The 21,162-nt window shown below is 37.1% G+C and overlaps 1 protein-coding gene across 1 annotated transcript in view; it reads left to right on the top strand.

Annotated features, from left to right (window-relative positions):
• Window positions 1-21,162, top strand: part of RFC1 (replication factor C subunit 1) — a 33,351-nt gene continuing 12,189 nt past the window's right edge. Inside the window, exons 1-9 of the mRNA XM_032685182.1 lie at window positions 1-248; window positions 5,357-5,485; window positions 7,194-7,269; window positions 8,229-8,348; window positions 17,506-17,738; window positions 18,434-18,508; window positions 20,119-20,196; window positions 20,531-20,618; window positions 20,713-21,014. Of these exons, the coding sequence (XP_032541073.1) occupies window positions 246-248; window positions 5,357-5,485; window positions 7,194-7,269; window positions 8,229-8,348; window positions 17,506-17,738; window positions 18,434-18,508; window positions 20,119-20,196; window positions 20,531-20,618; window positions 20,713-21,014 (1,104 nt within the window). The 5' untranslated portion in view covers window positions 1-245. The remainder of the gene's footprint in view (window positions 249-5,356; window positions 5,486-7,193; window positions 7,270-8,228; window positions 8,349-17,505; window positions 17,739-18,433; window positions 18,509-20,118; window positions 20,197-20,530; window positions 20,619-20,712; window positions 21,015-21,162) is intronic.

Below are 21,162 nucleotides of genomic sequence, written 5' to 3'. Positions count from 1 at the left end.
CCGCTGGGGCCCGCACGGAAGACGGAGAGGGGGGAAGTGCCGAGGGCAGGCCGGCAGGAGGGGCAGGCGGTTCCCGCGGGGGCACGGCGAGGGATCGGCCCCGGCCCCGGCCCGGGGCTGCCCCCGCGCCCGCCCCGCCCGTCGCGGCCGTGACGGCAGCGCCACGCGCCGAGCGGCGGGAGTTGGCGCGAAGGCGGGAGCATGGAGCCGGGAGCGTCCCGCTAGGCACGGGCACCGCCGCCAGCATGGTGAGGGGCTGCCCGCGGGTGTCCCCGCCGCGGGGCTCTGCGTGGGCAGGGGGCGTCGCGCAGGGCCCGGGCGGCGGCGGGGCCGGGGGGCGGCGGCGGGGCCGGCGGGGCCCGGCGCGGGCTGAGCGAGCCCCGCGGGCGGCGGAGCGGCCGCGGAGCAGAGATCGCCCCGCCGCGCTCCCGCCCGCAGCGACCGAGCCCCGGCCCCCGCGTGGTGCCATGGAGCCCCTGGCCGAGGAAATGTCCTTGGCCGAAGCGGGAAGCGGCTGAGCCTCTCCAGCTCATCGAATTAGGTTAATTAGGCGTGGACCGCGGGCTCCACTGGGGAAGGAATGCGGACGAGCTAACCTCTCCAAACGCGGTCTGCCGGAGTGTTAGCTCTGCTTTTAATTCCAGCAGGGGCACGCACGAGGGCGTTTCTTCTCCCGAGCTGGAGGGCGCGCAGTATTTACAGAAAAACAGTTCGAGTGGGGAGAAAAGAACTTAAAAGTCTGGAAGTAGGCAGTTTTTTATACATAAGGATGCAACCCTCATTAGGCTGTAAAGAGTTTGTAAATATAAACATATACGTGTTTTCGTGCTTTCCCAAGTGCTGCTCCGTTAAGCAGCCACTATAAGATGGTATCCCCTCTTCATCTCTGGCTCAGATAAGTTTTCTTCACACCTTTTACTGGTTTAACTACAGATGCCGTTCAAAGCCAGTTAGCGTTCAGCTTTGATTTTGGACTCCAAAGAGTTTACACATGTTTATAGCTTAAACCTACTGCTCTGCAATGATGGGTGATACAGTCTGAGTCTTCTACAGTAATGACAGAGGTCTGCCAGCACTAAGACTCCTGAAACTAGTAATGTGTGATATTTTCATAGTTTGTTAGGGCTGGCTGATAGCTTTAAATTTATGTATGAGGACAAATCTGCTTCTCCTGTTTCTCTGCTAACACCTTTTTAGAAAACTGATCTTAATAGAAGACTTGCTTCCTCCTTTCCCACCTTTACGGGACAAAGGCCTTCTCTCTCTATGTCATCTTCTAAATTCACACATCTTGCAATGTCTGGCACTTTCCTAGAAAGGAGGAAGACAATAATAATTTTGAGGACAATATGAGTTGCCTCAGCCCGTTCCATTTTCAGTCCTGAAGCAAAGAGGCTGTACAGCCATCACTGCTGCAGCTGCAGAGGCAAAAATACAGTGATGTTAGTAATGGTGTGGCCTGTGCCGCTTGTGCAGCAACAGCACAAGTGTATTGCAATTCAGTGTCACACCCTTGCAAACTTTTTTCGTGTATTGCCAAATGTAAGTAGCCCCTGTCAGATTGGTTCTGCAGCATCTTCTCAGCTGTGCTGAACTGATGTATGTAGAGTTACACAGTGAACTGATTTGTCTCAGAAGGGATTTATTTTTTCACCCAGATTAGTGACCTGACCCAGTTTCCAAGCAGAGCGCTGTACTGGTACACCTGATGGAATGAGTGGCTGGGAGTAGGGGCTGCTTGAGTTTTCTCTAGCTGAGAGGGACACTCATAGGGCCGGAGCTGGAACATCAGCTGTTCTGTACTTAGACCTGTGACACTGGTTGAAAAATGTCATATAGAACCTGTGCTGCAGTTGCCACTATCAGTAAATATTAATTAAGTATAGTTACCCAAGCAAGTACTACTGGTTTCATTGAAGTGATACTATAAATTTGATTTCAGTTACTGCAATTGTTCTGGAAGCACCAAATGTCACAGGTGATGTTGGGGCAAAACTTGTGCTGAAATAGACAGGCTATAAATAAATATGATTCTTTTGATGAAGGCCCTCATGGATGCTCTGAATACCTGGAATGAGGTGCATATACTTTCTATTGCAGTCATTGAGCTAGGTTGGTGAAATTCAGTGTTCTGTCTTGTATTTTGAGGTGCAGAGTGAATTATATTTTGGAAAATATTATGCCTTATTGAACACTAGCCTTTTAAAAACACTGTCTTTGAAGTAACCAGTCTTTGTACCACCTAACAAATAGGTTTCAGTTTCTGCTTGTGTTACTCTCCTTAGTAAAACAGACAGATACAAATCTTTCAAAAGAAAACATGCAACCTGATGTGATGAATTTCCATGGTCTCCTGTTATTGCATAAGATGGAGGATTTGAAGCAGTATTCAGAACTGGCAAGGACTAGATGGCACAGCCATTACTGAGGTCATACAACTGCTAAAAGCTGAGCAGGAACCAGCTTTTTAGGCTGTTCAGATGCTGTGCATCAATTACGCCCCTAACTAAGCAAGAGTGATCAGAAAGCCTTAGTTACACCTCCTACTGGGGTGGAACAGCTCAAAATTACATGTCTTGTTGCTGCTACTGAAGCACACCTGGGGAGATACACCAATATAGTCTTGCCCTTAAATTTTAGTGTTACGGGCAAGGGGACCACCTGGAACAGCTGGTGGATTTTTCCAGGATACTCAAGGCACACTGCTGTGATTTTTGGGGCAATATCCTGGAAGGAAACCTGATGGTTCCATTGATAGATGCCTTTTCTGATTTGAATGAGCATAGATAAAAGCTAAACACACACAGTTTTTCTACCGGGTGATCTCGTATATATGCATGGCATTATAAACCACTGAGAGGGTCAGTCAGAGTATGTTAAATAAACAAACCCAGAACTGAAGCAAGTGATCCTATCTGGGATCTAAGTCTATATGAGAGATACTTACATTGCTTCATTTCTGCAGTTAGTTATGCAGTGAATTAATAATTTATCTGGCATTCCTAATAAATGGCATGAAAAATCTCATGATTCTTGGATAAAAGCATCACTGAAGGGTAACTGTATTGTTGCAGTGTGGCATACTTTTCTCCCAGGCAATTCTGTATTCACTGTCTGTTATGTCAGCAGTGGCTAACAAGGTTACCTTTTCTTCTAAAGAGCAGGATAGCTGAAGAAGATTGGTGAATTTATAATTCTGAAGTTTGAAGAAGATTGTGCATAGGTGTCAGTTTTCCTTTGTATCTTGGGGCTGTGTAGTTTATGAAGTCTGCATTTCATAAACCTTGTGTAAGTCTATTAAAAAATTCTAATATTATTGCATCTTCTTGCAACACCAAAAGGTTCTGCAAATCTTCTACCACAGTTATGTGCATGTTAAAAGAAAAACTGATTCCAGAACTGGAATCCAAAACTCGAGATGAAGATAGAGGAAAAAGAATGATAAATAAATCTTGCTAAAAAGCCTCTGTAGAAGTCTACCAATAGACTTTAGAAATAAATAAAACCAGACAGGTGGTGTTAAGCTGGGCTATCCAATGTAACACGTATTTCCTGCTGCTACTTGTAAAGTGTATAAGCTTGAAGACTCTGATTTTGGGATGTATTCATGTTCCCTCACAACAATTTCCAGAAAGCGCAGAGGTTGGTAGAGGTTTGTAAGTTTGCAGAGCAGCTCACTTGCTGTTTGACAGTTTTTAGTTAAAGCAACAGAATGAGTAGAGCCTTATTGTTGATCTAAAATTAATTCTCCAAATATTTTAAACTTTAAAGTAACATCTATTAAAAAACCGCCAAAACTTTGAAGTCACTTTATTTTGCAGGGTTGTAGTAAGTATTTAAATTATTTTACTAAGTAGAAGTTCTAATGAGGCTTGTTTTTCTCTTGCCTGTTATCTTAAGCCTAAAAAGAAGTCAGTAATAATGAGTATAATTGAGTGATCAAGTCCACAAATCCACTTGGAGACTTCTTAAACAGATGCTCTCTTCAAACTTGTTAGCTAAAGGTATCAATGGGCAGAATTTCAGAGTTTATATGGTAATGCATTTATATTGTAGGAGTACATGTAAAATAGTAGAGTGTTGAAAATCTATGCATGAATTCCATAATGGAAATGTGTGAAGTCACATTTAAGGAAGAATGCTTTCCAGTCTACCATTGTCTGCTTGCTGAATCTATGTTATTATATGCAGCTATAACACAAAGAGCCTCAATTTTTACAGGAAATAACATTTCTGATTCTAGAAAATTGTTTTAAGCTGAGTATGCTAAACGAATCTATACATGTCCCATATTTTGTGCATGCTTTCAAATTACATGTTCCATTGATTTTAAGCCCTAAATCCAAACTGCCAGGGAGCTGACTGGTAAGAGAAAAGGAGCCTGAAAGACCCCTTATTATCAATCAGACTTGATGCAGATTTCTTAAGAATGTATTACTTTACTTGTGGTTACTTACGATAATAACAAGTTACCAGATGAACTCCATGATGGGGAATAGCTCTCAGCTGGGTACAATGTAGGCCTGAGCCACATCCTTTACCTTCTCTATATTATTTAGGCCATATGAGGCACTTTCTTTCTCTAAAATGGCTGCTAATGCTGGAGGTAGTGATACCAACCAGGTACCTGTTTTCTCACTTTCTTTTTAATAAACCTGAACCAGTGGGCTTTTTTGACAGAAATCAGATTTGGTTTTGTCTATACAATAGTGTTTTTCTATTGTAGAAAGTTGAAGCTTCAGCTGTTGATTTTACACACTTAGAAAGCTTGTTATGTCTATTGTGGTCAGGTACTAAAATAAGGTTACAAAATAGACCTTTTGGAAGTCTTGGTATGAAATTGTTTCTCTATTTAAATGTTACCTCTTTTTAGCTGACTAATTTTTTAGCGAGATGCAAGTTGCTATCTTAAATTTATGAGAAGGTGGAGAATGCAGTATGTCCCACTACTTAACTGTCTTTTTACATTTGACACTACTTCATAGCTGTGTTGATCATTTTAACTGTAGAAGTACTTTGGTCTAGGTTTGTGGTAACTAATTGGAAAAAAAAAAGAATTAAGCATCTATCTTAAGTCATTGTATTTCATTGGTAGTGGAAGTTTCTCTTGCAGTGTGTTTTGGTGAAGATGACTAAGGAAGAAATAAATTTTTTCATGATTCGAAGATGAGAAAGGTGATGTGGGTGTCTGAGCAGCTATGTTTAACTAGCTGGGCTTTGTTTTCTGAACCATAAACAGAATTTCAAAATCAATATATATTGTAATGGAGCTGCTGAGAAAGTAATTTCAGTGCATTGCTGTTTTATAGTGTGATGAGCTATGTATTTAAAAATTTATTGTTTTCCCTTTTGCTAGGATATCCGGAAATTCTTTGGTGTTGTACCTCCTGGAAAGCGACAACAATGTGAGACTGTGACAAAGAGTGAAAAAATTAAAAATGGTGAAGGACCCTCAAGTGGGAAGAAAAGGGAAAAGGAGACTAAGGTTAGTTTTGCTTTTCTTGTTTATGAAGTGTTTGGTTTCTCTGATACAGGAGTGTTTGTGTATCTAGCATTTCTTAAAGTTATAATTCTTCTCATATACTGAAATAACAGATAATATGTCAGTTGTTTTTATAGGCATGGGAGGGAACTACCACTTAATATTAACTTCTAGCAGTAAAACTTTGTAGGAGGTGAAGAAAACTGCTAATTAAAAAAATTTGGTTTGTAGGGCAAAGGCAGGTAGAAGTTGTTATGATTAGGTGCTAGTGTAGGAAGTTTGATGTATTTGAAGTTATTTTAATTATTGCCCACAGTTCTCTAAGTAGCTCTGTTTACTTAATCTTTAGTTTAATTAAAGTTGAAGCTTATGCTCAGTAGCTGTAGGCATATCACAAAGGTGCCATGCTTCCAAGTGAGGTAAAAGTCTGTGGTAGAGGTGCCTTCTGACCAGTTTTTTTAACCAGATGTTTTAACACCTGTGGGGGAAACGTTAATATTGTTTGTCTTCATTGGGATCACTTCTGTAAACCTGTTGCAAAGACCAAATTCTTAAAAATGATTGGTTAAAACCAGACTGGGTTCTGGTGTCAGGCTACTTCACGTGTTCATCATTCGAGCTGTATAAAAAAGAAAGCAGTGGCTAAAGATAGCTCTAAAATGACTTGCAAATGGAAGGATATCTAATAGGATGGAATGTTTAATGTGAAGCATAACAGTGTGGAAGTAAGATGTTACTTAAAAAATATTCTGACTGTATATTTTAGTTGTTTCAGTGTGAAAATAAAGGACCATTAAGTGGAGCTGAAAGACATAGCAGTTATCTTCTGTGATCTGTTATTTCTACTGTGCAATTCTCCAATTATATCAAGGATTTAACAGATTTCAGATTATGACTTAATGTAGATGATAAAATGAGTTACTCTAAAAATACAATTCTAGATAAATAAAAGCATTTACAGCTGCACATGATTACAAAACAAGCATAGTTGGTAGTTTGTTAGACTGAGGAAACTTTATACCTGTGCAGCTTGTGATTTTTCTAAATATCCAAAACTAGCAATGTTTAAAAAAATAAAAAATTCTTTGAGACAATTCAGTTCTCTCTGGTGCCACCTGGGGCATGTTTGTCAGGTGTGAGCACTGGTGCAATCCCTGGTGGTGGCTGCACTGCTCAAGGGGTGAGAGAGAGCCTCCAACAACAAGGGCTCTGACCTGGAACTCAGTGTAGCTTCAAATGTTGTGCATGATTTTTTCTTTTTTTCCATTGGGTATATTGTTCTCTGAGGTTGCGTCCAATTCTGGTGGTTACAATGAAGCCACATCCAGTGTGGAAACAAAAGTGAAAGTAACTTACTGGCCTGTCCGACCTCTGTTTTGCATGGGACCATTTCTTTTTTTGGATTAACAATTGGAAGTGCTCAAAAATCTGTTTTTGATTAACTTTAATTAGCATTAAATAGAATATTTATTTTAAACATCTGTAGTTTGCTTGGAGCATGTTTAGCTTTATTGCTGCAGTTTCTTCCTCATTTCCTCTGCCCTGCACCCTTCTCGCTCCCGCCCACGAGTTAGCAGAAAACTTTGTAAATGTAATATTGGAAAATAAATAATTTGTTAGAATTTGTTTGAAACTCATGAATTTCATTGTGTAACTGAGTAAAAGCTGGAAGGAACTGTTTATTGATGAACTGATGGACTGTTACTCTTAGGTGAACAATTCACCCAGTGAAGATGATTCCAAACAAAAGCGTACGAAAAAGAAGAGGAGAGTAATCTATGATTCAGGTAGTGTTCACAGTTGTTTCTGAATGTTCCTTTGTATCCCTTGCATCAGCATTCAAGGTTGATCAGGTAAATGGTGCATCTGAAAGTTTTGGGTTTTTTTATTATTATGGAATAGATGCAATTAAAAACATTTTTCACAGTAAATGTTGATGGATAAATACGTTTGATAAATACGAGTGCAGTGTATGTCATGCATGTAATATACAATGCAAAATAACTTTTAAGAAAATACCTGTTAAAAAGACCAGAATCCAACCCACACACAAAAAAACCCACAAAAAAAGAAATTCAGATAGTAAATTTTATCGAAACTTTGTAACTTTTTTTTTACTATGAAATTGTGTATACATACCTGGAGAGTTTTAGGTTTTCTTTTAGGGATAAATAACATCCTACACTGAGTACAGGGGGCTGATCATATTCTATAATTTTACATTTTTGTGGGTTGCATGAATATAATATGGAAGATTGTTTTAAAAGCAAACTTGCGTGTCTTTCTCTACTAAAAAAAATCTAGTAAATATTCATTTCATAGTTACAAATTTACAGTTTCATGGAACACACCAGTATAATATAGTATTTTTTGTGGGTTTGGATTTTAAAGTTTCTTTTTTGTTTGTTTTTTTTTGAAGTAAACTGCTGTGGTACCCTTGACTGTTGCATTCCATTTCAGAGAGGTTTTTATATAGGCATAGCTGTTCTTGGAATAAATAACAACATATTTCTTGTTATGTAAACAAAAAAACACTTGTCAAGACAGAGTTCTGACCAAATTTGCATTGTCACTTATGTGATGGATGAAAAATGAAGCTATGCTGTAACATACAGTAGGAATATGGAATCTCTTTCTCACTCAGTTGAATCTATGTGAACACATGTTAACTGTTATGTGATCTATTACTTAAAGCCTGTGTGTGTATGTGGAGGAAATCTACATTTATGTTGTGGTCAAAATACAGATTCAGAAGAGGAGGTGCAGTCAGTGAAAAAATCGAAGAAGACACCTGAGAAAAAAGCAGCTACTTCAAAACTTGGTAAAGTTCTGAAGCGGGATCCTGTTGTTTATATTTCAGAGACAGGTAATGGAAGACATGTATCATTATGTGTTCAGCTGTAGTGGGGTGGATTATGTTACTGGTGGGATGGATTGTTTGACTGATATACTCTTAAATTTGATCACAAAACCTAATACTGAGGAAGACAAATTATGTTATCCTTCAACAACCAAAAGCACTTCAGACGTTTAGCCTCAAGTACTGTAAAGTCAGGCACAGGGTAAAACTGAGGTGATGTTGGATAGTGGCTTAGGTTGATTTAAATAGGCATATAATATAATGAGATAATGCTTCCTTGCTTAAGACAATTCCACAGATTTAGGAAAAGAAGGAAGAATTTTTAATACAGTTAAACTGGTCGCTAGCACACCATAAATAGGTTTGAAAACATGGATTTTTATTTTACTTGGTATATGACTTTCCATGTTCTCTAATCTCTGCCTGATATGTTGGTGACTGTAACAGTTCTTGGATTTTGTGTTTTACTTATCAACACATACATTTTGTCAGTTGTTGCAGTGGTTGGATGTGCATCCTTCATCCAGTCTGAGTTCAGCTGAAGCTATAACTATCAGGTTTCTGTATTTTTCTCCTGAAGTAGAGTCCTTTACTAGCCACAGTATGCCCTGAAGAAACTGTGATAGAATTAACAGACTTGTATCCAAATCTGTTTTGATAAAATGTGTTTTTTGAGTGATAGAATTCCAGTAGTCCTTCTGTGATCCCTCCTTGAGTTTTATTGTACTTTATTTGGAAGAGTAGGCACTATACCTGCATATGGTGTAATTTTTTGGTAAGCATGTTGCTGAACATAAACATGGCCTCCCTATAATCATACCATGTATTTTTAAAATGAAAAGGGATTGTTTGCTGCAGTATTGCTTTAGAAGTGTGGCTCTGCTGGGCTTTTTCTACACTTTCTTCCTCCTTGGGCTCACTTCAGAATCACTGTGTTTAAGATGTATTGTACTTATTTTGCTTGTCCTAGATATTTGACCTGGCATTTAACTGTACTCTGTCATATCTTCAGATGAATGCAATTTTCCAAAGTAACCTGGACATGGTTTTTCTCTTATTTATCCTTTTACTCAAAGCTTTGTTTCCTTTGAAAGTTTGGCCAAGATTTCTTTCCTAATTGAAAAGATCTTTAAAAGCATTGATCCTAGAGGTAAATGATCAGATTCTTCAGGAATAAAGAGTACATATTTAGGTTTATTATGCAATTCGAAGTTGTGTAATCAAGTTTTTCTGTTTCCATGGGAACACTAGTCAAGGTTATTAGTGAAAACCACAGGCTCAAGGTTACTTCTTATCAAAAGAGTCTTAAGTACACCCAGGGTTGACTTAATAGTGTATTTTAAAACAATGCCTTTATAACCTTGAGATTTAATGTTTGAATTTTGTTTATATTTCATCTGTATAAATTGTTTCTTCAGCTTAATGGAGCTGTCAAGCTGAGTGTGTTTAAGTGGTATTGATACAGCTATTGTTTGAGATAAATGTGCTTTTGAAGAAGAGTAATACAGAAATATAGGCAGAAAAGATCCTAATGAAATTTGTAGGGATTTGTTCTTTTCTTATTTTCGCTGTTATGGAGCTGAAAACTTATATCAAGAATGTGCTGCTTGGACTTGGATCAAAAGTCAGAATCTCATTCTCAAGAGCTCTATCCATGGCCATATGTTTGAAAGACCCTTTTGGCATCAAGTAGACAGTAGAAGTTTGGTAGTTAATTGCTTCAACCTATTTTTCAGTTTAATTTCAAACTTTCTTCCTGTTATTGCTTGAATTTCTTTCACTTCTTCTGTATAACTATGGGGGATACAGCTTTCTTGAAAAGTGTTGGCAAAGTAAATTTTTGGTTTGTATAAGAATGGGCTGATTGGGTTATTGCACTGCTTTGTTTCTTATTAGCTTGTGAACAAGCTGATTTTTTTTAAAAGGCAAAAGAACAAAGCAAGAACTGTTGCTCTTTGTAATTCTATAATAACTACTTTTGTTTTTATTAAAACAAATTGAATCTAAGTAAGTATTTAGTTTAATGGTGGCCAAAGATAAAATGAAGTTATTCTATTAGGTAAGAAGGGGAAAAAAGTATGGAACCTTGAGCTTTGTTTGTAGAAGATGACCTGCTATTGTGATTTGTTGAACCTCACCTGGTTTCATCACAGGTGGTTATTTGGCAGGAATTGTGACCTTGCTTGTAATCTTTCATATACATCATGTAGAGGTAATTAGGTAGCAATGGCCTTGATTGCTTGGATATTGGAAAATAAACTTTTTTAAAACAAGAAAAACCTTGTTCTAGTGGTAGGCTGAGTTATTTATAAAGGTAGAAAAACTGAAGTCATAGGAACTGAGGAGGTCTGTAGGTTACTGGAAAACTGTTAGTTGAGAACTTAGAAGACAGGACAAAAGAATAGCTTGTGAATGTGCTTGCTGAATATATACTCTTTAATGTAGAGAATATTGGGATGGGGAAACAAACAAACCAACCAACCCCAAAAATCTCAGAAAGAACTATTAGTGAAGTGCTAGTACTGCTGGCAAAATAAAAATAGTTCCCACATCCAAATGCTGGTTCAAATGAGCACCAGGTTGTCAGTGAATAACCATGTCTTAACTGAAGGGTTTCATGGGGGAATAAAACATTGTCCCTGCCACTCCCTGGGCAATACTTGTGTTGTACATACTTATGGAAATTGCTGTACATACTTATGGGAAATGCATGAAGAGAATAAATAGTACTCTACATACCAGCTTTCCTCAAAAGTCTTTAATGAAAGGTCAGTTGAAAATATGTAGTTGAACCTTAAGGGAGTTTTACTTGAAATGTACTTTAGGAATGAGTAGGTTCTGACAGAAACCTGCAGAAGAAGCAGGGAGTAGTGTTGCAGAGGACAAGTTAAAAGGTTTTTAGGAGTGAGCCCCATTAAAATTAATTTGGTTAAGTTTAGGAATAGTACAACATAAGGGTCATATAATGGTAAATGTGCTGTTGTCTTAAGTGATGAGAGGAGTGTTATATAAGTATAGTAAATGTATGATATTCACCTGAATAGGTGAATAAATATAAACCAGAGATGTGGTTGAAGTAAAATATAATCTTATTCTTTAAGAACTGGTCCTTTTTTCCCCTCCGCACAAACTAGGATAACAGCAATGTTGAGAAATAAATGCGGTAATTTGGACTAAAAAAGTTAATAGGATTCACTTATCAGAAGACAGAGTGATTACTTTAGAATGACTTGTCAGCCTGTATCTCAAACATGGCAGAACATGAAATAAGTTCATTTCAGTTTAATCTCTGTAGCAGCTCTTCAAGCTCTAGCTCTAGCTCAAGATGTTGCTGCTTTCCTCTACCTGTTCCTATTCTCTTTGCAGGAGATATTTTTTTCTCCCTTTCAGATCTTCTTATTGAGCTGCTAGAGTAACTAGTCTTGACGTAGTTATTCCGTTGGATTAGTCTAAAATGTAAAAGAAGATTTTTGTGTTTGGATTTTTTTTCTATACTGGTTGATTTTGTTTGGAACGGAGCATTGTGTCCTTTGTGGCTCAGTAAGTTGAGCTGCCTGAGCTGCAGTTGGAAAAAAAGGAGCACATGTATACTTGCCTGGATTGCTTTAAGTTACTTTTTTTTCCTGTTTTGTAATTATTCATTGGGCATTGCTGAATATTCCTGTCATGTGGGTAACTTTAGGCAACTAAATCAGAACATGAAATTTCATTGCATGGTGGGGATTCAGATCTGCTTATGTGAATTGATAAAGCTGCTATTATAGAAAAGTGACCAGCTCAAGTGAATGGAACTCTCAATAATAAACTGGAATAAGTTAATGGACTGATAATTTCTAGTTGCTTGCCGAGGTAACACACACAGCCGTTTCTATGGCAAGTGCAAGTACTTCCTTTGGAAGGAGTTGCTATAATTGATGGCTTTTCAGATTGAGATTACTTACTGCAGTTTAAATATATTCAGCCTTCTCATTTTAATGCTCTCAAAACTAAGTATACAGACTTGACTAAGACTTTAATTTGGTGTATACTTGACAAAGGGTATCAAAGTCAATTTAGTTTGGCACTGAAGTGTATAATTAGATGTGGCAGTTACTTTATTTCAGTTTTTTATCCCTAAATCTTTTCCCCTCAAAGTGAAAAATATGGCAGGGACTACTTTATGAAATTACCTTTGATAATTGAAAAATCCAAATGTAAATTCATTTCAGGAGACTAAAACTGAAATGATTTAGATAAGTTTTATATTTTTATAACAGCACAGAACCTTGACTTGTCAATATAGGCCAAGTGCTAACAAGTGTGGTTTAAAGTGCATGTTTGTTGTACATCTAAAATCAATTAGCTTTTTGAGAAATAGCATGAAAAATCTAAAATGAAATAATGATACAATCTAAATTTTTAAACGTAGGTTGCAACAACTGTTTTTTTTAAAGGAGAAGGAAGAGAGAAAAAATGTTTTTTGCTAGTCACAAATAGCATCTGTTCTTTGGAAAGAGTTACAGGGATTGACTTTGAATAGACTTGCTGGCTTTTTTGAGAAGCGGTGGTTATCTTAAAGATAATGTTCTTAAAGACTTCTAGCAAAAGATAAGTACAAAACTCAGTCCTTCCCAGTGCTGGGACTCTTGAGTACTGACCAATGCATATGTAAAGTAATTTAAACCCAAATCTACAACTACAGACAAACACTATTTTCCCCACTCTCAGCTTTAGCTTGGACAGCAATACCTATTGCTGTAGGTTGCAAGTTCTTTAGGACAGGAACTGTTTAAATACTTGTGCAGATGTGGTGCCACTGAAGCTGAAGAATGTCCAGAATATTGCCATTTTATTCAAGTAATGTAGATTTAATGACTTTTGGATAGGATATAGTCCTTTACCTCCACATAGAAATCCTTATGTAGTAGTCTACAAATGCTGATTCAACATACGTTTATCATAATAAGTACAAATTATTTGTAACCTGTAGGTGCCCTGCCTATATTTGGAGTTGGTTTTACGACATCATAGTAAGAGGCTGTCTCTGCCTTAAATTTTGTGTCCTAAACAGAATAGGAACCCAGGAATTATATTCTCTAGTGATGAGGAACTCAACAGTACAGAAATAATGAGTGAAGATTAATAAAATACATTGTTCTGAAGGCCCTCCAAGGATCTGTCCTGTGCTGCTTATTGTCATTGTCCCTGCCTGCAATAGATTGCTCCCTTTTTAGGTCGGCTGAGGTCATTCCTGAAACCAAGACTTTTAAAAGGATCTGAATTTAAACAAAGTTTAAAAGAACCTAAGTAATTTTGATTGAGATCAATTAGAGAGCAACCACAGGTTGCTCAGTAATCAGCAGATGAACCTCTTTTGAGAAAGGGTGAGGATAGGAAAGAAGAATAACAAACCAGGTACAAGTGAGCTGCTGCATTGCCTTATTAACCTAATTGTGATACTGCTGGAACAGTATATAAAATGAAAGCCAGATGTGCTTTAACGTCATGGAATAGCTCTTAAAACCCCCAGGATGTAACAGTTGTTGTTTGTTGCTAGGGAAGCTTGTCCTTGTACATTCTCTGACCTAATTGGTCCTTGCTTTGTGTGTCCTGTTAGTGTCCAGAATAATTTAGAGCAATCTCCTAGTCGTCACTGCCTGTGTGTTCCATTAATCACATGATTAGCTTTCTCTGTAACATCTACTTAATTTCCAGAAACCTGAACTAAAATATATTGTCTTGACCTGTGTCTGTAATTCAGAGCTAGTCCGGAAAAAAATCGAATGTATGTTCAGGATACTTTTTCATTGTATAGCACACAAAAAAATGCATTGATGTAGACAGGAAATACTGTTCTCTGAATGTCTTGTTCTGCTACACAAAGCTTTTACAACAGAAAAGTCATCTAGTTGGTGATCAAATTGATTCCTGTTTCTTACTTTGTGAAGTCCATGCCCCTATGTAAGAATGTCTCAGCTGTTCACCTCGCAGTTTGTATAAGCATGCAATTAATCTACAATTTTTGTAAGTTAAAATCTAAATTGTCACTTTCATTTTCCCACAAATTATTGGCTTGCTCTTATGAATGTGAATGCTTCCTTTTCCTTTTACAGGTCATGTGTTGAGAAACACTGACCTGAACAGCTCAGCAGCAATACCAGGACTCTCTTGATATTTTCAAAGTTGTAAATGAGGTTGCCTTCAGGCTTGTAAGGAAACTGGAAGTGTGCAACTTTACTGTCCACTAATGTGGCAGTAGGCATGTGTGAGCAGTTTGTTTCAAGGAAGTGTTAAGGTTTTACTGAAAAAGTTGGTTGTTCTTTAATACTTGAAATAAGAGGAGTGGGGGAGTGCCTGGAGATCAGGTGAATTTGTGATGGACTTACAAATTTTGTGAACTTGGGATGAAACTGTAGCCTGAGAATCTGTCCCCTAAAGCATCTTTTGAAACCCACTTAGTAGAATCAGGGCAGTTTTGTTTCCTAATGACCACTTCTATGTTCTCATTCTCCCTTTTCTTTATTTATGTTTATAGTTGACAGTTCATAAATGCTGTCAGTCTCTTGTTCTTATTCAGCCACTGCTTCCAGTCAATGAATGCACCTAATCCTGCCATTTCTAGGAAAGACATAATTAAAGCAAAGCCCTAATTATTGATAATATGTATACTGTCTTCATAAATTGCTCGAGTCCATATACTTTTTTGATTAAAATCTAATTATATTTACTCTACTTCTTTGTACTTGAGAGAAAGCAATATCCTGTTGGGTTTTGTTGTTGTTTAAATGGTTACAAGTGAATAATGAAAAAAAATCAATATTGCATACAGATCTTCTGATAACAGTAATGATGAGGAAAGATTCTCTTCTAGCATAGAACAATCTTTGGCTTAAGCTGGGAACAAGGGTGCAGAATAGGATTTGTATTGTCTTTTCAGGACAAATAAATGTAATTACATTAACTGCTGATTTCTAGTGACAGGTACATTTTACTACTACAAATGTGGTTTTTTGTTAAACTGAAAAATTTGAAAGAAGCAAAAATATTTCTGAAATTAAGTTTGAGATAAACATTCTCCTATTCAGAATTCAGACTATTATAAATTAGGAGCCTAAAGCATCTAGTGTCCAAATCTTCCTGATTATGTTATAGTTTTGTTAAGTTGAGCGAAATGACAGTAAGAGGTTTACTGCTGCATAGGGAAAATAAATTTTCTTGAGAATAGTGAAGCTTTTAGCTTTGTAGTAAAACTCACTGCTGTCAGCTGAGGGCTTGGTCTTGAATTTTCTCTTCCATATATTGCTTTGTGAATTGAATTGGCTAAGATGTCACTTTCTCATAGATAAATTTTTATCTTTAGGCATTCTTGATTTAACTGCTGAATCATTTTCCTCCCTTAAAGATGCATCTTTGTTTTATTTTTCGTTCTGAACTTTCTCTCCCAGGAATAGTCAGGATCCTCCTTTGTACTTGTTCTATTCTGCCTAGTCAGTATTCAGTAGCAGGAAGTTCCAGCTGATGCTTAAAACACTCTTGTTACTACCATCTGTTGAGAACAGATGAAACAAAAAATAATTGTTCCCCTCCATCTCTGACTAGTATACAACAAAAGTAATAGATGGCAGACATATGACATCAGCTAAACTTAGGGAAGTGGTAAGAAAACAAATTTTATAAAAAAAGAAATATGGGGATTTAAATTAGGCATGGCTGGAAAATGAACATGTTTTTGTGATAATGCTGTCAATTTAAGTTCAGTAATAAAACAGGTGTTTAGAACAATCTGTGTTTATGATATGCTGAGGGGACTGTCTAAAACATCTCTATTTTGAGAAAAGTAAAACTAAACTTCAGTTAGGGGCATGCAAATGAGACTGCCTCTGTTTCTGTTCCTCTCATGTCTTTGCACTGCTTTATTGCTGTCTAATGTTGATTTTGGGGGTTTTCTCGCAGTTTACTTGCACACTTTGAGTTGGTAGAAGAATTCACAAAGACCATGCTTTTATCACTAATCAAGAAGTTTGTCCAGTGATGTTTCTCTTTTGTGCTGTAGTGTTAGTCTAGTCATGTGGCAATGATATATGTAGGGTTTGTATGCTTCAGTGACAGGGTTTCATTTGTATAACTGTCAGTAAGGCTTCGTGACACAAAACTCTCTGAAGTCCTTAGTAATCTCTTTTGGTTGATTGATTGTCTGGGTGAAGAGTTTGGGTGCAGAATGGCCATCAAACCCTCTTTCTCTTTTTTATTGCTTGGAAAACCATGTCCTGGTTATTATAGAAGAGTCCTAAAAGGAAAGATTTAGGTTTTTGTTTAGTGCTCTGTGGGCTAATTCTTAATGAGACTGTGTGTGCCACCTTTGCTCCTCCTTTTAAATTGAAAAATCTATTTTATCTTTCTGGCCTCTTGTCTGATTTCTGTGTTATGTGAAATGGCTGCATTTCTTTGAGATGGCTTTGACTGTACTGGAAAGAGAGTGTGTTAAAGTGCAGAGATGTGGAGACTATAGAATAGCTCATAAAATCTCTGACTTAAAGGGAAAAAATAAAAAATGGTGTTGAAGTGTTTCTGCTAAAACATTCACAGGCTATGAGCAGTACTTTAAAAATAACTATTAAGCTTATCCAAGAAACTTTTTTTTGGTAAATAAAACCTTCTGATATTTTACCCTGGTTTATTATGTAAGATTGAGAGATTCTTAAGAATATACATATCTACAAAGCCTATATTAGCTCCTTTGTTGATGAATACTATAAAGTAATACAATAAATGTATCTTTGTACTTCACATAAAATGTGAAGGAAGAGTTGTACTGTTTAATTTGACATTGCATTAATTAAAGAGAGAGTTCAAACTTCAGTGACCTAGATCTTCTGTTAATTGTTTTCCCCATTTAAGAAGGGAAGGCATTCTTTGTGAACCTCTCTAAATGAGAGGTAATGTCATGAAACTTTATTTCAGTACCGAATCTATTCAGACTCGAGTTAGCTATTAAAGATCATAAATACTATGTGTTATGCAACTCAGCCTTTTTTTTTTTTTTTCCCAAATAACTTCTAAACACCTGTAGCATTTTTTTTAGAATGTGAGTTGTGGTAATCTGCCAAAATAGTGCTCTTGACAGTTCCATTATTAGAACTTCAGTACGATGTACCAGAAGTAATGGAATACTCTTCATGTTTAGATGAAGAAGATGACTTTGTCAATAAAAGAATTTCCCTGAAACCGAAGGAGAATGGGACATCAGCGGTCGGTTGTCCAGGAACAAATTCCGTGAAAAAGGAAGATGTAAAACCACAAGCTAAAAGCAAACCACTCCCTCCAGTGAAACAGACTCCCACCTCTGCACTTGATTACTTTGGGACAAGTAATGTCCAACGATCAGAAAAGAAACTGGTATCCAGTAAAAGGAAAGAGGTAAGTACTGATGATGTTCCTTTAGTCTGCTCATGTGTCCGAGGGCAGATCAAAGTGGCTTATTTAATGCCTGCAAGGAAGCACTTAACTGCCTGTCCTAAAGTTACTTTTTAATGATCACTGGAGTGGAAGTTCAGTTCTGATGATATGTGTGTGCATATCAAGGCCTCAAATACAGGCTTAGAGTAGCATTTTCATGTTTCACAAGATAGCACAAAGTCAAAAGTAGTATTTTCTCTGTTGCTTCTTCTCAAGTGACTTTTCTTGAAATTAAGTACTTTTAGCTTATATTTGAGGGGGGAGGGGAAGGTGAGAGAGGAAGGAGGTTATTTTCCCGAGCTTTATGGCACATACACTCATGGAATAACAAAGCACCAAGTCAAGTATGGAGGAAATTAAAAATTCACTGATATCTTTCAAGTGGGCCAACTGTGATAGCTTCAGAGACGTTCAGTGTTGTTTGAGGAAAGAAGATATTTATATTATAGCATGGTTTTGCTTTGAATAATAAAATCTCTTGAAAATAGCCTTGTTTAATAGACTTTAAGTTAGAGAGCCAGAAATGAAATGTTGCATGTTTCATTCCTAGTCCTTTTCTAGAAATATACAGAATAAATCTGTACACATTAAATTATTATAATTGACACAGTAATGGGGGAACTGAACAGTTGTTTTTTTTTTTTTCTTAAATATAGCCTTCACAAAGCAGAGACAGCACACTAGATGATGAGGCCATTGCTAGGCAACTGCAGCTTGAAGAAGATTCAGAGGTAAAAGCTCTATAAATTTACTTCTCTATGTTAAATTTACTACTCTATGTCAAGAGCAGTTTGTTTAACTTTAAAATTGTTTTTCGCTAAGAAAATAATGATGGACTTTCCAGATATGCTGTAAATAAGTGTAATAAAATTTATCTGTGTACTTAACTTTTGCATATATGTGCAAACATAGTCACATAGTTATTTTTATGGGCACTATTTCAGTTACGTAAATAGAACATGTCACTTAATCTATTTTCTCTCTATCCAGACTTTCTCTACCTGTGCAGTTGATGTGCCTATAATAATCTTGCTTTTCACATAGAATTTACTTTTTGCTTCCTCAGTGATAGTGTTTTGGTGGTGTTTTGGTTTCTCCATTCCTTGGAGTGAAAAATTAAAAGCCATTGCCATCCATAATTTGTTTCACTTGTCTTTTAAATTTTCTTATAGTTGAGAAAATATGAATGACCCAGGAAAAACAAGATGTAGTCTTTCATTTGAACTCATTTTATGTGTAACACACAGTGTCTGTATGTGTCATCAATGTACTTTGTATCAGGTCTATCTCTGCCTCAGCCTGGTTTCGGTTCAGTAGATTCTGCTCCCTCCTTTCTCATCATACACAGGGAAGGTAGATGCATTTCATTGCTGTGGGCTGATAAAAATGATGCCTGTGGCATCTTGTTTTTATAAAGCCATCTAATGGAATCTAATAGAGCATGTCATTTGGACTTCAGGACAGTTCTGAAAGTATTTTTCGTTTGTTTGCTTGTTTTTGTTTGTTAAAACAGTGGTTACACTATCCAGGAATAGAAAAGGTTTTCTTGCCCACGGCACCATACTGGGTAGGAAAGGTAACTGTATGATCAGTTATCACTGTAGATGTCATCTTTATTTTGTTAGGTAAAATAAAAATGGAAACCAAACCGGTTTTGCTTTTTTACAGTTAATAAATAACTTTCACATATTCCTTGTGCACTATTTGTTCTTACTGTTTTTTCTGTCAAAGAAAATCAGTGTGAATAGAAATAATAAAAAGTTAAAGTATATTTGCTTCCCTAAAGTAAACAGAACTGACAACAAGAGCAGGGTAAGGGTAGTAGTTAAATTCTCCAAAACTGCCAGAATTCTTTTTTATATATGTTTCGGTAAACAAGAATAAAATATTTGTTCTGAAGACATCGTAATTTTTAACAGGCATTGTTCCTACTTGTCTTTTGGGACTGCTTTTGTAAGTTTTTTAAAGGCAGCAGGTTACCTCTTGGTGCAGGCTGGTTGTTCTGAGATACTGCCTTCAAGTTTTGGTTGTTTATTAAAAGGAAAGGGTACACAACAGTAAAATATGTGAAAGAATGAAAAACCTTTTTGAAAACAGCTTATACAGGCATGTTAATGTTTCTAGTGCAACAAATCCAAGCTCAGTTTTTCTCACTAGACTTCACTAGTCTCTCTTTTGTGGTAAACAAGTAAATTCTTCAGTGCCAGTTTCAGAAATGTTTTTACCTCTGGTAGGACACCCTTTTTCCACCTATGTGCTCACTTAGAGTTTTTTAAAAATATAATAGAATTGGAACTTGTTAGACATGAGCCTAAAAATCTTTTTTCTTTTTGTCTTTCAGCTAGAGAGACAGCTGCATGAAGATGAAGAATTTGCTAGAACTTTGGCCATGTTGGATGAAACACCGCAGAAGAAAAAGGTTGAACTGTTTTTAAACTTTAGCTTTTAGAAATTGCATTGCTGGGAGTGTTCTTATTTAGACACCTTTGTTTTAAGACTTCCACAGAAATGAAACAAAAACAACAAGAAAGTGTTTTCATGAAAATAGCATACTCAGTTTTTATACTTGCCTCCTGGATTTTCCTCACTCAGTAAATAGTATCCTGCCTAGTCAGACAGCAGGAACAGTACGTGTGTGTGCTATATGCCTCTGTTGGAAAGGTATTTTAAGTTCTAGTTACAACTGAGTGAAGTGTGTTGCTGTGGTAGCTTGGGACATGCATCTCTGACTTTGGCATTGTGTGTTTATTTAGGCTCGGAAAGATACAGGAGGAGAGCAAACAGTATTGAGCATCAATAGCAGTCCTAACGTGCCAGCAGGATATAAGCAGTCGGAAAGAGGTAGGACACAGAATATGACAAATGTTGCACCAATTTATAATATTAATGAGATACATTTTATATATGAGCTCTTCTCCCTCTACCTCCTTTCAAGTGAAAGCAACAGATTCAACAGGTGAAGCAAAGAATTACACTGCGAAGCCACAAACTAAATCTGAACAGTCTAAAGGCTTTAATTTATCCCCTCAATCATCTGATGGTAAAACAGCAAGAGTGTCGGCAGATAAGACCTTGCCTTTGAAACCTGCCTCTAGGCTCATGTCTCTGAAACAAAAAGAAGAGATTGCTGAAAAGGAAAGAGGTGCTCAAAATTTATTATCAAAACAAAAAACTGCTTCAGACAAAGAAGAGAAGACAACACCAAAGAAGGAAAAAATTTCTCCTAAGAAGAGTGAGGTAGGAGCTATCAAAATTAATTTAGTTGTCCTGGTGGAGTTTGCAGAGCAAGCTTCAGTATTACATGTAAATAGACTAAAAACAAGTGTTAGAACTTGGTTTTCCTTTGATGCATAAAAATGTCTTAACCTGTGATGCTTGAGTTTAT

This window comes from Chiroxiphia lanceolata, chromosome 4 (genome assembly GCF_009829145.1).
Source record: "Chiroxiphia lanceolata isolate bChiLan1 chromosome 4, bChiLan1.pri, whole genome shotgun sequence".
NCBI lineage: Eukaryota > Metazoa > Chordata > Aves > Passeriformes > Pipridae > Chiroxiphia > Chiroxiphia lanceolata.
This window is presented reverse-complemented; position numbering and strand designations above follow the sequence as displayed.